This window comes from Leptonychotes weddellii, chromosome 16, assembly GCF_054177405.1.
Source record: "Leptonychotes weddellii isolate Sample4059 chromosome 16, ASM5417740v2, whole genome shotgun sequence".
NCBI classification, from domain to species: domain Eukaryota; kingdom Metazoa; phylum Chordata; class Mammalia; order Carnivora; family Phocidae; genus Leptonychotes; species Leptonychotes weddellii.
In genome coordinates this window covers 36,458,984-36,474,665 of record NC_138384.1, presented here as the reverse complement: position 1 = coordinate 36,474,665, position 15,682 = coordinate 36,458,984, and the positions used below count along the sequence as shown (strand labels likewise).

General features: G+C 53.0%; 1 protein-coding gene across 1 annotated transcript in view; it reads right to left on the bottom strand.

Moving 5' to 3' along the window:
• The window catches only part of CHST8 (carbohydrate sulfotransferase 8), a 127,723-nt gene that overhangs the window by 50,366 nt on the left and 61,675 nt on the right, over nt 1-15,682 (bottom strand). The window contains exon 2 of the mRNA XM_006730755.3: nt 15,070-15,285. Coding sequence (XP_006730818.1) covers nt 15,070-15,199 — 130 coding nt within the window. The 5' untranslated portion in view covers nt 15,200-15,285. The remainder of the gene's footprint in view (nt 1-15,069; nt 15,286-15,682) is intronic.

Sequence of the window (15,682 nt, the reverse complement as noted above, 5' to 3'; positions counted from 1 at the left end):
ATTGGAGGGAGAGATGAACCATGAGAGACTATGGACTCTGAGAAACAAACAGGGTTTTAGAGGGGAGGGGGGAGGGGGGATTGGTTAGCCCGGTGATGGGTATTAAGGAGGGCACGTACTGCATGGAGCACTGGGTGTTATACGAAAACAATGGATCGTGGATCACCACATCAAAAACCAATGATGTATTGTATGGTGATTAACATAACATAATAAAATTTAAAAAAAAATGAAAAGACAAACCACAGATGGGAGAAATTCCTTGCATATTTAATAAGTCCTTGGATCTACAAAATAAAGAATAACAACTCAGTAAAAAGACAACTCAATTTAAAAGGTGGGCAAAAATTCGAATAGATATTTCTCTAAAGAAGATATTCAAATGGCTAATAAGCACATGAAAATATGCTCAATATCATTAGTCTTTAGTGAGTGCAAATTAAAGCCACAATGAGATATCACTTCACACCCACTAGATTAGCTATAATTAAAAAGTTAGATCATAACCAGTGTTGATGAGGATGTGAAGAAATTGGAGCCCTCGTGTGTGGCTGGTGGGAATGGAAATGGTGCCATTTTGACAACAGGCTGGCAGTTTCTTTAAAAATTCAACGTAAATTTACGATACAGCCTAGCAGTTCTACTCCTATGCATCCACCCAAGAGAAATGAAGACGTGTTCACACAGAGACTCGAGAGCATTCATAGCAGCATTATTCATAATAGCCAAAAAAGTATAAACAACCCAAATGCCCATCCACTGCTGAATAGATAAACCATGATGCCATGTGACGGCATATTAGTCAGGGATAAAGAGGAATGAACTACTGATAGATGCCACAACATGGATGAATCTCAAAAACATTATGCTCGGGCGCCTGGGTGGCTTAGTCGTTAAGCGTCTGCCTTCAGCTCAGGTCATGATCCCAGGGTCCTGGGATCGAGTCCCACATCGGGCTCCCTGCTCGGCGGGAAGCCTGCTTCTCCCTCTCCTACTCGCCCTGCTTGTGTTCCTGCTCTCGCTGTCTCTCTCTGTCAAATAAATAAAGTCTTAAAAAAAAAAACAAAAAAAACATTATGCTCAGCGAAAGAAGGCAGATGTAAAAGACTACATGTCGTAGGATTACATTTACGTGAAATGTTCAGAAAAGGCAAATCTAGAAAGACAGAAAGCAGATCTGTGGTTGCGTGGGGGCAAAGGGGGGTGACCATAAATGGGCATAAGAGATTTTGGTGGGGGGCGGAATGGAAGGATCTTAAAATTGGATTGTGGGGATGGTTGCACAGCTCTGTAAATTTATTAAAAATCGTTGAAGTGTACACTTGAATAGGCGAATGTTACAACGTGCGAATTATACGTGAATAAAGCAGTTTTGGGGAAAGCCCTAGCTAGCCCCAGGCGCCGTGGCAGGCACCCCCTGGAGCTCAGTTTCTCCTGAATCCCTCTCATTTCCTGGCTCCTGGGATTTTTCTCTCCTTCTTGGGTTTTAAAGAAGTTTTAGGTGCTATTTTATCCAGGACAGAGGCCACACTGCCGAGGCTGACCACATGGTCGGTATTTACTTTCATGGGATTCTGGCATTTTCTGCTCCCGAGGAGGGCTGTATGCATTTGCTCCCCTCAGTGAAGCAAATGGAAGAAATTAAAAAAAACAAACAAACACATAAACTGGCTGGATGGAGGGATGTTCTGGTCTTGGGTGTGATTCTGCTGTTGGGTCTGGCTCCCCGACCCTCTCTCTAGGACACAGGATGGGTTAAATGGGGGTCGAGCCACACCATCACCCTTCCTGTTCTTTCTCTGATCAGCAGGAATCCTAGAGAGAGTCCCAGCCTCAGACCTTAATTTGCAAGCCCTGAAGTGGAACGAGGATCAGGCATCCCAGCACTCCTGGGACACTGCTGAAGGGCCAGCCTGAGAAGGAGTCGGGGGGTGGGGCGTGGACACCAGGAGCTCCCCATCGCCCTACTCACTGTGAGTTCTGTTCCCGCAGAGACCTCCTGGTCCTGCTCTTTGCAGAATCCCAGTGCTCAGCCAGGCTGGGGCTCAGGAAATATTTCTGAAATAACTGAGTGAAAGTGGAAAAGTGCCCCCAGCCATTAAGAAGCCCCCTCCTGCTGGCCTGTAGGCTTCTTATGCTGGCTCGTGCTCCCCGGGAAGGGGCAAGGCCCAGCCCCATCTTGCCAGCCCCAGATAGTATGTTGTACATGCCTGATGAGCAGACTTGGTATAAGCCCACAAATCCTTTAATTACCGCCGCTCCTTCTGGCTTGGTTCTGGGAAGGAACTAATTCGAGCAGCGATCATTCGACTTGAAATATTATGAACGTAATTTCATTATTTGGTCTACCCAGGTCGCATCGGGCAAGAGGGTTACAATAACTGGTTTCGCCGAGTTCCTGCTGGAATGGCCATTCCTCACCCACTTCTGTGGCTGACTTGCCCCAGCCGGGGGCCCTGCCTGTGTGTGTCCCCCACCGGCTCAGCGCAGCGGGGAGCCTCGGTGTGCCCTCAAAGCAGCCAGCCCCAAACTGTCCCACGTGGAAATGTTTCCCATGTGAGCGGTGAGCCCCAAACACACATACGTGGGCCTCAGCGTTGTACGCAAACACACTCGGACACGCACTCGTGGACGGGACCCAGCCATGCACACACATTCACGGAGATCCCATCCCTGCACCAGCGTAGACATATGCACAGACCAGAACGTGTCTGCGGCACACAGGAAGGAAGCACGCCCCAACGTCAGCATGGCACTAGCTCAGGCCCCCAGGCTGGCCCTCCAGCACCGTGTCTCAGCTCCGCGTGGCTGTCAGAGTCACCAATGAGGTCATAGATGATCTCGTTTAGGTACCGCCACTTCCCGACTGTAACCTTGGACCAGAGTCACCAATGAGGTCACAGATGATCTCGTTTAGGTACCGCCCAAACGAGATCCTCGCTTGGGATCTCGTTTAGGTACCGCCACTTCCCGACTGTAAACTTGGACCCATGACTCTGCCTCTCTGTGCCTCAGTTTCCCCATCTGTTACAATAGAGACCTGGTGCTGTGAGGCTTCAGGGAGGGGGTACTGGTATACAGCAGGCACTCAGCACTCATACGGTCATCCCTGCTCAGACCACATTCCCCAGTGTTACCTCCCTGGATGCTGTCGGGATTCTCTAGAACTCTCTGGTCTCACCCACAGCCCTGATGGCACCATTCTTGCCAAGGAGACAGCAGGGAAGGAAGAGTGCACAGTGTCCTTTGCTGGGCCAGGCTTGGTCCCTCGCCCAGGAGACCCTGGACAGATGTGACAACCACAGACAGTATCCCAGGCCGGGAAGAAAGAAGACCGGTGTGGCCAACCTTGCCATCACTATGGGAACCGGGATCTCCATTTTAACCCAAGCTTGCCCCACAGGGAGCCCACAGCCCATTCCCAGCCCTTTGGTTAAAGGGCCCACCCTTGTAGGAAGGTTTATCCAGAAATGACCCTTCCTTTATTCATAGCAACCAAAGCTTGCTGCTGCTAGTGGTGCAAATATTTGCATATGAGTAATTGTGTGTGAATGAAGGAAGGTTTTCATTGTGTGCCTCCCCAGACCCCGACTCCTGGCCCTTGCCTCCCCCATGCCTCTGCTGACTAGTCATTTTCTGGCCCCCCAGGCCCCATGCTGAAATCATGACAGTTCTCTGGCAGGGCTCCTGGCCTCCTGAACCAGACAAGGGCCCCTTGGGGCTCCAGAAGGCCACTGTCGGGCAGTAGGCACCTGGAGAAGCTCCGCTCATGACTCACTTGGTGTCTGGCTTGACGCAGTCCTGCCAGGGCTGGAAAGAGTTCACGAGTCCCCTCCCCACCAGGGAGACCCGCCACCTCTCTGTCCTAGGCGGTGGGGGCTGCACAAGGAGGGCAGGAGGGGGCAGGTCTCAGCCTGAGGGAGCTTTGGGATATGGGACAGACCCTCTCCTTCCTGTCCATCCAACCGACAGGAGGTACCTGTGTGAACTGTTGTCCGACTCTGAAACCATCTTCTAAGCTTCAAAAATTTGAGCTGCCACTTAACAGTCAGGAGAATTCACAGAAATACATCACAGATCCCAGCTTCTTTGGAAAAAAATAAATAAAAGGGAGGGTCTGGGCACTCTGGGCCCACACTGCACAGAACTCTTGGCCAGAGCTAAGGAGTGGCCCAGGCCTGTCTGCTTCCCTCCTCCCTCCCCCACCATGCCCTCCCGGTTCCCTATGGTCTCCCTGCCCTGGACACATCTTCGGATCAACCTGGTGACCCTGCACACAATTTTCACTGACATCCCACCTTGTCCCTTTCCCTACCCATTTCCCTCCTGCTGGGGCAGGCCAGACCCTGAGGGCAAAGGTCGAATGCATTCACAAATGTTTGTAGCCCTTTCCTTCCCAGGATGAAACACATCTGGATACACAACCAAATTGTGGAGAAAGGTTCACAGACCACCGCCTCAGTCCAACTCAGGTTGGGAACCACCTGGGCTGAGAACCACTTGGCCAGGGACTGGACCCTTGCTTGACCTGCTTTGGGCACAACCAAGCTAGGGGGAAAGGGGAACTTGGATGGGGGCTAGTCTACTCTATAGGTGGTCTTCAGAACCTCTGAGGAGAGCTGGGAATGCCATGGCCAGGCCTCAAGGCTTGGTGAGAAGCAGCCCTCAACTTTCTGTCTGGACCCCAGATCGTGAGAATGGGAAGACCTCCCCAGGGGCTTCTTACTCTTCCATTAGGGGCCAGTGGCTGTGCAGGGGCTCCCAAGCAGCAGCTATTGGGGGGGGGGCAATGGAACCCATTGCAGCTGGGCTATTTTTCCCATATAAATAAAACATTTTCTTTTTTTTTTTTCTTTTTAAAGATTTTATTTATTTATTTGACAGAGAGAGAGATAGCGAGAGCAGGAACACAAGCAGGGGGAGTGGGAGAGGGAGAAGCAGGCTTCCTGCCGAGCAGGGAGCCCAATGTGGGACTCGATCCCAGAACCCTGGGATCATGACCTGAGCCGAAGGCAGACGCTTAACGACTGAGCCACCCAGGTGCCCCTAAATAAAACATTTTCAATGAGAGAACGGTCCACTGAGTTTCACCATGATTCAAGTTAAAACTGCAGAGCCACACATCCCAGAAATAAGCTTTATAATGAAAACACCAGGAGATAGGTAATGGTGAGCTTCTGACTTAGATGGGGTCTGCCTGAGCTCCTAACTTGCTGCAAATATTTCAGGAGGGAGAAGACACACACTGACCCTCAAGCCACAAGAAAGGAGTCACCATAAACAGGAGGGGCCAGCAGGTGGGGTCCTGGTGAGAGCCCCACCGAGGCCTGACCTGAGGCACGCAGGCCTCAGTCCACCCCCAGGGCACCCCTAATGGGCTCACTGCACCGCCGACCTGCATCGGCCTTCAGAACCAACTCTCTAGTACTGCTGTTGTCATAACTACCACCACGACCTTTTCGGGGTTTAAAAAACCAAGAACCATCCAGTGGCCATGGAGAAGGACAGCAACCATAGCAACAGGCCTGTCCTTGGACCCTCTTCTGGCACAAAACCATTTCTCTGCTGCCCACATTAGCAACTTAGGCCTTCAGAAAGGTTAGAGGGCCCTCCGTAAGCACATGTTAGGACCCCACTGGGCTCTTCCCCACACTGGCAGTGAACACAGCATTCTGATTCACTGTGTGCCCTGAGTTCCCCATCTCCTGCCACAACACAGACTCTCTAGGCCAAATGTGGCTCAGGGGGAGGCAAGCCAGGCAGAGGGGGCCGCCCTGCCAACCCCCCTGCCACTTCGGGATTGGAGTTCTGCTCTGCCCTCACGCTCCTGCTGGCAGATCTCGTGAGTTAAGTGGGGGGCTTGGCTCTTATGTCGGTGACCCCCCCCACTAAAGATGCCTGGGTGGTGAAGGGGGTCGGGGTGGGGCCCACGTAGAGGGAGAGGAAGCTCAGTCCTGGGAGTAACCCCTCCCCGACACCCAGGCCTAAGTCCTCCTAGGGCTCAACCATGGCCCAGGGGCAGTCATAGCCTCCCAGACCGGATGTGATTCTGGGGCATCGCACATGCTGATCTGAGCCCCTCCTCCCTGGGTCCCTCCAGTTCATTCTGGGCCGGGCAGAGTGGGATAGGGGTCACCCCACACCTGAGCCCCGCTCTGGGCCCGCCAAGCCGTGACTCACAACACGGGTGAACAGAGCCGGATTCATCCCCCAAGTGAGGGGCCTGGGGGAACAGTAGGCGGCCGTGGCCACACAAACTGAAACTGGGGCTTCTGCGAGCCAGCGCGGGCATCAGAACCGGCGGCCCCGCTTGGCCCCCGCCCAGGCCCGGACACAATAGGAGACCCAGTTTTCCAGCCGGACTGTAATTTCAGAAGGGGGCTTTGTGTGGGCTTTATTAGCGACACTGCCAGACGAGCCTTGGGGCTGGGGTCAGGGTGTCCAGCTGCCGCTGGGTGTCGGCAAGAAATGCACTTTGAGGAAATGGCAGAAAAATATCAGGATGTACAAGAAATGCAGAACATGACATCAACCAGTAGCAACAGGGAAGGAGAACAGGGTGAGCCAAGGAGGGGCTTTGCAGTCAGGCACATCCAGGTTCGAATCCTGGCTCGAGCCACTCTGGCCGCAGGACTTTGGGTCACCAACTTACCCTCTCTGGAGTCCGAGCTGAGGACAACTGTGCCTACGTCCCAGGATAGAGGAAAAAGGGAAGGTGCCGGGGTCGGTGCCAGACGTCAAGGAACACGACTCTCACGACGTGTCACGCACACTGAAGCTTAATTACATTGTCTTGTTTAAAGAATTATTGAACACGCGTGTGGGGTTCTGTGGCTTTCTGAGCCATGTTCGTCCAGGACTCGGTTAGATCCACACAGTGACCCCATCTCCTATTTTACCATTTCCCTTTAGTTCCTTTAAAACCGAAGTCTTGCTCTTACTGGATCTGGTGCCCCAGTGTTCTGTTCTGCTCTCCTTTTTAATTTCCCCCACCCCTAGGAACCTTTAGCATAACAATTCTGGGACCATTTTCTATTAATATCAATTTCCAGATTACAGCGATATGATGTCTGTTTCCCAATTGAATTAGGTGATTCCTGTTATTAGTTCCTACATGTTCATTATTTTTCATTTAGCATATTTTAATGCACCAAAGGAAAGTGAGATTCTGGCTGGAGACCCCAGTGTCTTCTGCAGGGATGGGGGGAATGTTTGAGGCCCAAATCAGAGAAGCAGATGCTGGGGAGCTGCGGGTCAGGGGTGCCACTTGGAATGGCCCTGTTGCAGCGAGAGAGGATAGGGACAGGGAAATTACCCCTGTAGAGACAGGGCCCACAGGGCCTCCCAGGGAAGGCAGTGGTGAGGGTCCTTCATGAACCCCACTCCAAAAGCAGACTCCAGACAAGGCTCCAAAGTCAGCACCCCAGGACCCACCAAACCAGTGCCCCCCACACTCGAGGGCTGTGTGTTCTGACACCAGTCTCCATTTTCGGCACCTTTTGCCTGACTACCATGTGGGGAACCCACGTCTGTCCCTTCATCCGTATTGCCCTCCACACTTCCAGGGGACACCATTTTACCCTAGATTCTAAGTCAACACTACTCCAGATTAGCACAGAACACAGTGTGAGTGGTGCCCCCGAAATATGCAGACTCTGCCTCAGTGCACCCACCCATCAAGGCGGGCTCAGCCATCATGCCCCTGGGCTTCTGGCCATATGGGTCTCCAATCCTGCAATTGTTAAGCCCACGGGTTTCCTTCTCTCTGCCGGCACAGTGATAACTGGGTGACCCCAGCTCACTGCCCACCTCGTGGCCCCAGAAGGAACCCCACAGAGCCACTCTGGAGATTATAAGGATGAAGGGGGCCAAGAAGCCCCCAAGACAAGAGGGACCATTACAAGGATCCTGACCCACGGCCCTGACTTTGAGCCCAGTGCATTCTGTGATGAGGAGAAGGCTCTCCAAAGACGAGTAGGAAACTCAGCGGATGGTTTACCTAGAGTAGAATTTTCTTTGCTGTGGTCACAGAAAAGTGAGGTGCGGGAGGGTGAGGCGGCCCTCGGGAGCCCTCAGCAGTGTTTGGTGAGAGAGTTTGAACACGCTGCAGGTGCATTGTTCAGAAACACCGGGTTCTGAGAGTCCCAGCCCTGCTGATTTTGCAATGATATATTGCCAGCTACTTAACAGGATGGATCACTGCAATTACATGTCACTTCTGATATTCACAGTCACAACAAGGATGTGTCAGCCTCGCAAGGTTTGTAGAAAATATATATGGTGCTCTGCAATGCTGGTGGAAAATGGTTTCAGGAAACAGACTAAAGAGGATTCCAATAAAACCCACCTGCCTGGGGAAAGCAGATGGCTCTGCAGAAACTAGGGGGAGAGGGAGCTGGCTCCCCTGGCCCAGAAGGAGCATGAGCATATACACCCCAGGGCCAGCAGGCAGAGGGACAGCACCACGCCTCTGGTTACTCCATCAGCTCCACACGGGTGAGCTACTGAAAGCCCCTGGAGTCACTGTGCTATTCTCATCTCTTCTGGCCTGGCAGAGTTCTCAGGGCTCCAAGTGGCCATCTCTGGGCAAAGAGTTGCTGTAGAAACAAGACACACGAGCCAAGTGTAGGCTCAGCACTGGCGCGGGCAGGGCTGTGTGTCCCTGGTAACCATGGGACCAAGCGTGAGGGCCATATTTTCTCCGGCCAACACATCCCTGCCCCCAGGGGACAAAAGCAGGAGCCTTCGAGCTGGTGGGGCCCCTTGGCAGTGGAATTCTGGCTCCGTGGATTTCTAACTGTGAGAGACTAGGCAAGATGGAGGCCCCAGGCTCCAAGAGAGTCTCACCCAAATCTACTTCACTGCTTCCACAGTAGGTTGGCACCTGGTCACCTTTTGTGTGCTACAGAAGACAAAGAAGTCACCCACAGCTCCCCTCCTCCAGGCAGCCCTCCTGGCTCCTCCAGCCACGACTCTGCCCTCAGGTGTAGGAGAGGGAAGAAGTGAGTGTGCAGCCTGAAAGCAGAGAGGCAGATGGAGGAGGGTTGGGAGGGGTGGGGGCTTTCTCCTTCTCTCGCTTGTGCCTGCAGTCTGTGAGTCTGGAGTCCCGGGTGGAGGACTTACAGAGCAACTCTGCCCAGCAACTCAGATGCCACCTGCCTAAAATAGAACATGTGGTCTCCAGCCCCCTCCCCCAAACCGCTCCCCATCTGTTGTGTCTGCCTCAGGGAGTGGTACCCTCATCCCAATCTGTCAGAGCCAGCAGCCCTCCTCACCCTCATCATCGTCCCACCGTGCAGTTGCCGACTCTGCCCCGACCTCCTGAATCCACCCTCTCTGGTCTCTGCCTCCTCTCCTGCACCAATCTGCACCTCCCCACTGGGTTCCTTGTGCTCTTTTCCCCTCCCGTGCTCCTGCCCACAGCTCCAGACCTGTGCCTTCTAATGGCCACCCCCACCTCAGGACCCGGGAGCTCCCCTCAGCCTGTAGCGAAGGCTCGCTCCTCTGAGATGCTCCAAGGAAGGGCTTGTGGGCCCCGGGACTAGCTGTGTCTGCAGCATGAGTCTAGACCCACAGGTCACACTCCAGCCCCTAATCCACTGGGAGTTCCTCCCATGCCAAACTCCTGCATGCCTCCAAATCTTGATCCAGGCTCTCTCTGCCCAGGCTCTGCTCTGTTGTTAGGAGGGGAGCAGGTACATGGCAACAGCCTGCTGCCCAAGGACAGATCCTGGCTCTGAAACCCAAAGCTGTGTGGTCTCGGGCCCGGCTCTTCACCTCTCTTATCTCAGTAGTCTCATCTGTCAGATGGCATAAGAGTGCTTAACTCATGGGGGTTTGAAGGTATTCAATGAGTACGAAATACCTGTGAAGTGCCTGGCACTGTGCCCAGCATGCAGCGAGTAATGCATCAAGAACAGTGCTGCTGTGTGCCCACCCAGCAACTGCTCAGTACTTCATCCGTAAACAGGAATAATCAATTATTAGCAGAATTATATGTATTGGGGCACCTGGGTGGTGCAGTCGGTTAAGTGTCCAACTCTTGATTTTGGCTCAGGTCATGATCTCAGGGTTGTGAGATCGAGCCCCGGGTAGGGCTCCATGCTCAGTGGGGAGTCTGCTTCTCTAACTCTCCTTCTTCCTCTCCCCCTTCCTCCGCTCACGCTCTGTCTCTCAAATAAATAAATAAATCTTTAGAAAACAAGACAAAACAAAAAACACAAACAAAAAAGAATGATATGTATTGAAACATGTAAAGTGCTTGGCACAGGATCTGGCACATGCTAAAAGTGGATTATTACCACCATCCTTGAATGCCTTTGTGCTGGGGCAGATTGTTCCAGACCAAGAAGTCATCAGGGGCTGTCCAGTCCCTTTGTCTGCACTAGGGGCCCCTGAGCACAAACCCTGCTGTCGTTGTGGCTGCCTCCATCTTCAACATCCCAGCAGCAGCCCCAACCCCAGCTCCACCACCCACAACTCCACGACTTCAGGAAAGCCAAGAGCTTACTTCTCTGAAACATGGGGTGGTCCCGCTTTAAGAAAACTCACTCTAGAAACCAAAAATCAAAAAAAAAAAAGGAAAGAAGGAAAGAAAAAAGAACTATTTATAGTGTGTTAGCAACAGAATCTTTATCATAAGGTCATGGTTTTTTATTTGCCAACGAATAAACCAATCAATCCGCCATCACTTTGGCTGCTTGGGTCACTAACAATGACTCACCTCACCCCATTAAAACAAAATCCCACTTAAAAGAATGAAGGAGGAAAGATAAACTCAGAACACTGCATTGTGCAGCCCTGAATGAATGGACAGATCCACGTGCATCCTCAGTGGCTTAACTGGCATCATAAGAGAGAGAGCCAGGCAGATGTGTGCCTCCTGATGGAAGAACATAGAATCACATCTGCATGCTTGTTCCCCCAAAAGAAAAGAGGAGCACCTGGGTGGCTCAGTTGGTTAAGCGCCTGCCTTTGGCTCAGGTCATGATCCTGGGGTCCTGGGATCGAGACCCCTGTCGGGCTCCCTGCTCAGCCAGGAGTCTGTTTCTCCCTTTCCCTCTGCCCTTTCCCCCACTCATGCGAGCGCACCCACGCGCGTTTTCTCTCTCTCTAATAAATAAAATCTTCCAAAAAAAAAAAGAAAAACCCCCAAACCTATATCAGATGAAGCTGCTAGATTTACTTAATTTACTTACAGGAAATATGAAAAGCAGAAAACAATGTTGAAATACACTAAACACACACAATCGACAAAAACCCCAACAGTGAGACACTCGGCAGGACCTGGGATCCAGTTTCCTCCGATAAAGAGCAAGAGAAAAATAAAGATGAGGAGAGAATCTTACAGATTGAAAGAGACTTAAAAACTCAGTCACCAACAGCAATGTGTGGGCTTAATCTGGATCCTGGATAAAACAAAGTGGAAATAAAGGTATTGATAATATTTGTGATTCAACCAGAAATTTGAACACTGGATATTGGATGATATTAAAGAATCATTGGATGTTTTAAAAAAGAGTTCTTATCTCGGGCGCCTGGGTGGCTCAGGTGGTTAAGCGTCTGCCTTCGGCTCAGGTCATGATCCCAGGGTCCTGGGATCGAGTCCCACATCGGGCTCCCCGCTCAGTGGGGAGCCTGCTTCTCCCTCTGACCCTCTCCCCTCTCATGCTGTTTCTCTCTCGCTCGCTCTCTAAAAAAAAATAAATAAAATCTTAAAAAAAAAAAAGAGTTCTTATCTCTTAAATCGAGCAATACATTGTAATATTTATGGCTGAATTGATATGCTATCTGGTAAAGTCAAAGGAGGGCGGTGCCAGTGGCTGTGGGTGGGGCAGGCCTGACCATGACGGAGCCCGCTGGTACCGGGTGCCTGGAGTCACTGTGCTATTCTCATCTCCTCTGTGTGTGTTCCAAACCCTCCAAAATAAAAAGTTCATAAAGAAAGGCCACTCATAACATTTCAGTTTGCCCAGCCACACGTCTGGAATCTGTCTTCTGTATCCCCAGGGTCAGCAGGCTAGGATGTGTTATTCCTGGTTCTGGCCTGTTCTCTGCATCTTCCACCTAGAGAAGGGGCAAGCCTAGTCTCTTGGGTCAAGGAATGAGTTTCCTGAGGCCTCAGGGCCTGGCAATACTGGAGACTGGAAAATAAATGGATAGGTGAATTCTCTGATACACACTACACACCAAAATCTCATCTTAGGTGAAAGATAGGTTAACCAGCAGCTATTCACATTTCAAAAGGTTTGATTGATATAAAATATAGCCAACATTTTTTTTAAATGGCCTGATTTACAAAAGTTGGCAAGCCCGTAAGATTCCATCTGATGCACAAGTCAGGTGAGGTTTGCTGACTGGTCTCTGAGAGGTGCACCTGCTGTTAACACCTAATAACTGCACGGGAGAAATCTAAGCAACACCCTGACCCTAAGGGACCACAAGCAACTGAAGGCTCCTTCTCCCACTCTCAGGCTTGTTTCTGGATCTTCACCTGCCCACCCTCCCCCTCCCACCTTGGTCAAGGCCACCAGAAGTTGCTGCACTGTGAAAGCCACAGGAGCCTGTGTGGAATTTCTTCTCTAGGCGGCATCCCCAATGGCCTTACCCAATCTGGATGACAGAGCAGCCTCCTGACTTTGTACCTCCCACCAGGAGAAATCCACAGCGAGGCAGCTTGTCCAGGCCCTTGGGGCCACCCACCCATGCAACTGGATACATATACTTTGTAAGCACTGGTTTCCAACAGATAAATGTAATCAAGGTTTATATGCTCAGAGAAGCCAACAGGATGGGATTGTTTCACTTGAAAGATCAGAAGAAAATTGTAACTAATGTTGTGGAAAATTACTTTGATATTGCTTTCTTGGTACCGAATCACAATTAGGCTGCTGTGAGAAGTACAGGGAAAGAATAAATGAATAGTAACAAATCAACACAAACAGCCTGTGTCAGGAACACTTTGCTCAGGGAAAGTAACATAAGCATTACTTAAAGTTTTATGACTGTGTTCGAAGTGATTTACGTAGAATGTCAAGGTTGCCCATCCCCGGCCACGTGGCGAAGGGGGTCCGGCTCCATTTACAGCCAGAAGAACACGGCTCAAGCCTCAAGCGTGCCCATTGCACGGGTCAGCCAGGCCCACGCCGTCCCCACTGCAGTGGGATATGTGCCTAAGCTTCGTGTCATCCTCTATGCCCTTCGGAGGCTCAGAGCTCCTTCCCCAACTCGCCACTCCACCCCAGAAATCCCAGCCATCCTGTGGGGTCTGGCCCTACTGGTAATGGAAAAGATCCACATGCGCATGCGCAGGGGCAGCTGGGCAGGGGCGCATGTGCAGAGGCAACTGGCTGGTGTGAGGGGCCGGAAGACACGAAGCGCAAGCGCTCTGGTTTGCTGGCCGACTGCGGCATGGCGGGGCACGCGTCCTGGCCTCCAGGTCCCAACTCTACCCACGTGTGTAGCATCTGTCCCTGCAGTGTACCACGGATGAGTGCATGGCCCCTGCCCAGACGGACACAGACTCGTGCCTTCTCTCCCAGGCTCGTCCCACGGAATGCAGACCCTGGGCACAAGGACCCTCTGCCCGTGGTGTGCGCCCCAGCCACACACACACACCAAAATGGGCACCAAAGAGCCATGGGTCACCCCGAGGATACACCATTCACCCCAAGCCACATTTAAGGGCCCCTTGTTCAGGACCTCATTTCCACGCAGACACTGCATACGTGGGGTGGGGGGCGGACGGGCGGTGGCAATCTCAGCCCGCCTGACAGCCCTACCCTACCGGTCGGGTTCTGCTGACAGAGGGCCGCCAGCCACTCTAAAGCTCACATGGGGCTGCAAAGTCCCCACAGAGGAGCCCACTCAGTCACATATCCTTGCTTCTCCAGAAGCCAGGGAGTAGCCAGACCCACCTCTGACAGCCACTAGCCCTGAGGGCCCTGCCCGGGCAGCCCAGGTGTGAGTCAGTACCAGTGACTCACCTGTTGTCTCCTGGGGTCCCACCACCTGGCTGCCTCTTGCTGATTCTTGATGAAAGAATGAACTCATTGGCCTCCTCACCCAGGGCCTCTGGTAGGAGCTGCCAAGCCAACGGGCCTCATTCCAGCCTCCTGCTGCACCTTCTGACTTTCTACCTGATGCCTCCAGGCCTTCAGTCTGTGCGTGGGATGACTGAGCCAGCCAGAGCCGAGGGTGGGGCTGGGGAGGGGGCTGCAGGCCCAAGTAGCCGGGGTCCCCTCCCTGAGGGCCAGGTGCCTTACGCTGGGCCCTGCTCTTCTGTAGGACGGTGCAGGAATCTCTCTCCCTAAACTCACAGCCTCTACTCCTCCACATTATCCATGTCCTGGAGCTCATGGTTGTCTTCACAGACTTCCCCGCTAAAGGCCCCCAGGCCCACCGCTGAGAGATGAGTGGGGGCTGTGTCTCAGCAGCAGGCATTCTGCCTGAGCTCCCCCTCTCCATATTCTGCCTGCCTGAGGCTCCAGAACCATCCTTCCCACTTTCCCCTTGCTGGATCCCACCTGTCCTCAGCAGATCTCTGCAAGTCAGGAAGGGTGCTCCCCTCCATGGCTCACAAGGGACACGTGGGATACAGACAGCAGGTGGGGGCCAGCAGGAGCAATCTCAGCTTCGCAGAGGCAGGAAGTACCTTGACCCCCTCTGCCCAGGCCAGAGGGCCTGGATTCGAGGGGTCCCAGGGCTGGCAGAGAAGCAGAGTCCCATGGGGGGGGGCATGGGCTCAAGGAGAAGTCATTCACCCTCTGATACCCCAGACCATGTGGGAGAGGCCCCAAGAGATGGCAGAATCCTCCTTAAGCCTCAGCTTCACCAAAGGCAACAAGTGGATGAGAGCCTGGCTATCATTTCAAGAGGAGGGCACAGGCCAGAGACCACAGGCTAGAGTTCAGAGGCCAGAGGCTGATGCCCGCCAGGAGAAGGCCAGGCCCCCTCCTCTGCCTGCCGAGGCTCTCGGCACAGACTTGGCACCGGGGCAGCCATGGAGGCCTGCACTTCAGACAAGAAAGCTGGGGCAAGCGGGCACCAGGGCCGAGCGCAAGGGCTCACCTGGCAGCTGTCGAGGGGCGAGCTCCGTGGGGTCCTGCAGGCTGATGAAGAGGAGAAGGCCTGCGGCTCCAAACAGCAGGATGGATGAGAACATGCAGGCTAGCCGCATGGTTCCGGCTCGCGGGGTCATCCAGGGCTTGCTCTGGGGTCACCTCTCGGGTGTGGGAGGTGCGTTCTTCCCTCATCATCCACACCAAGCGTCCATCAGGCCACGGTCTACAGGGCAGATGGGGAGAAAGAGGGTCCATCACCGAGGCACACAACATCCTGTGCGGGCTGAGGCCCCAGTCACTGCCTGTGACCAAGCATAATCCCCGATCCCTCCATTCTCTAGAACTTACTCAGGTATGTCCCTTCCACCTTTCCAAGCCCAAGGAGGCTGAGGGAAGTCTAGTCACCACCTGTAGCTGGGACACCAGCTTCCCAACAGGGACTCCTGTATTTGCACCCCCAGAAAAACCACGGAGACAGACACTCTCTGGACTCTGCCTGGGGGAGCCCAGGGTGGAGCCCCAGAGACCCACAGCCAGTAACAGCCCCTGCACTGTCCAGGCCCTCCGAGCTTCCAGAAGAACTAGTGTGCTCCCTATAGGGGACCTAGGTACAGGCCCAG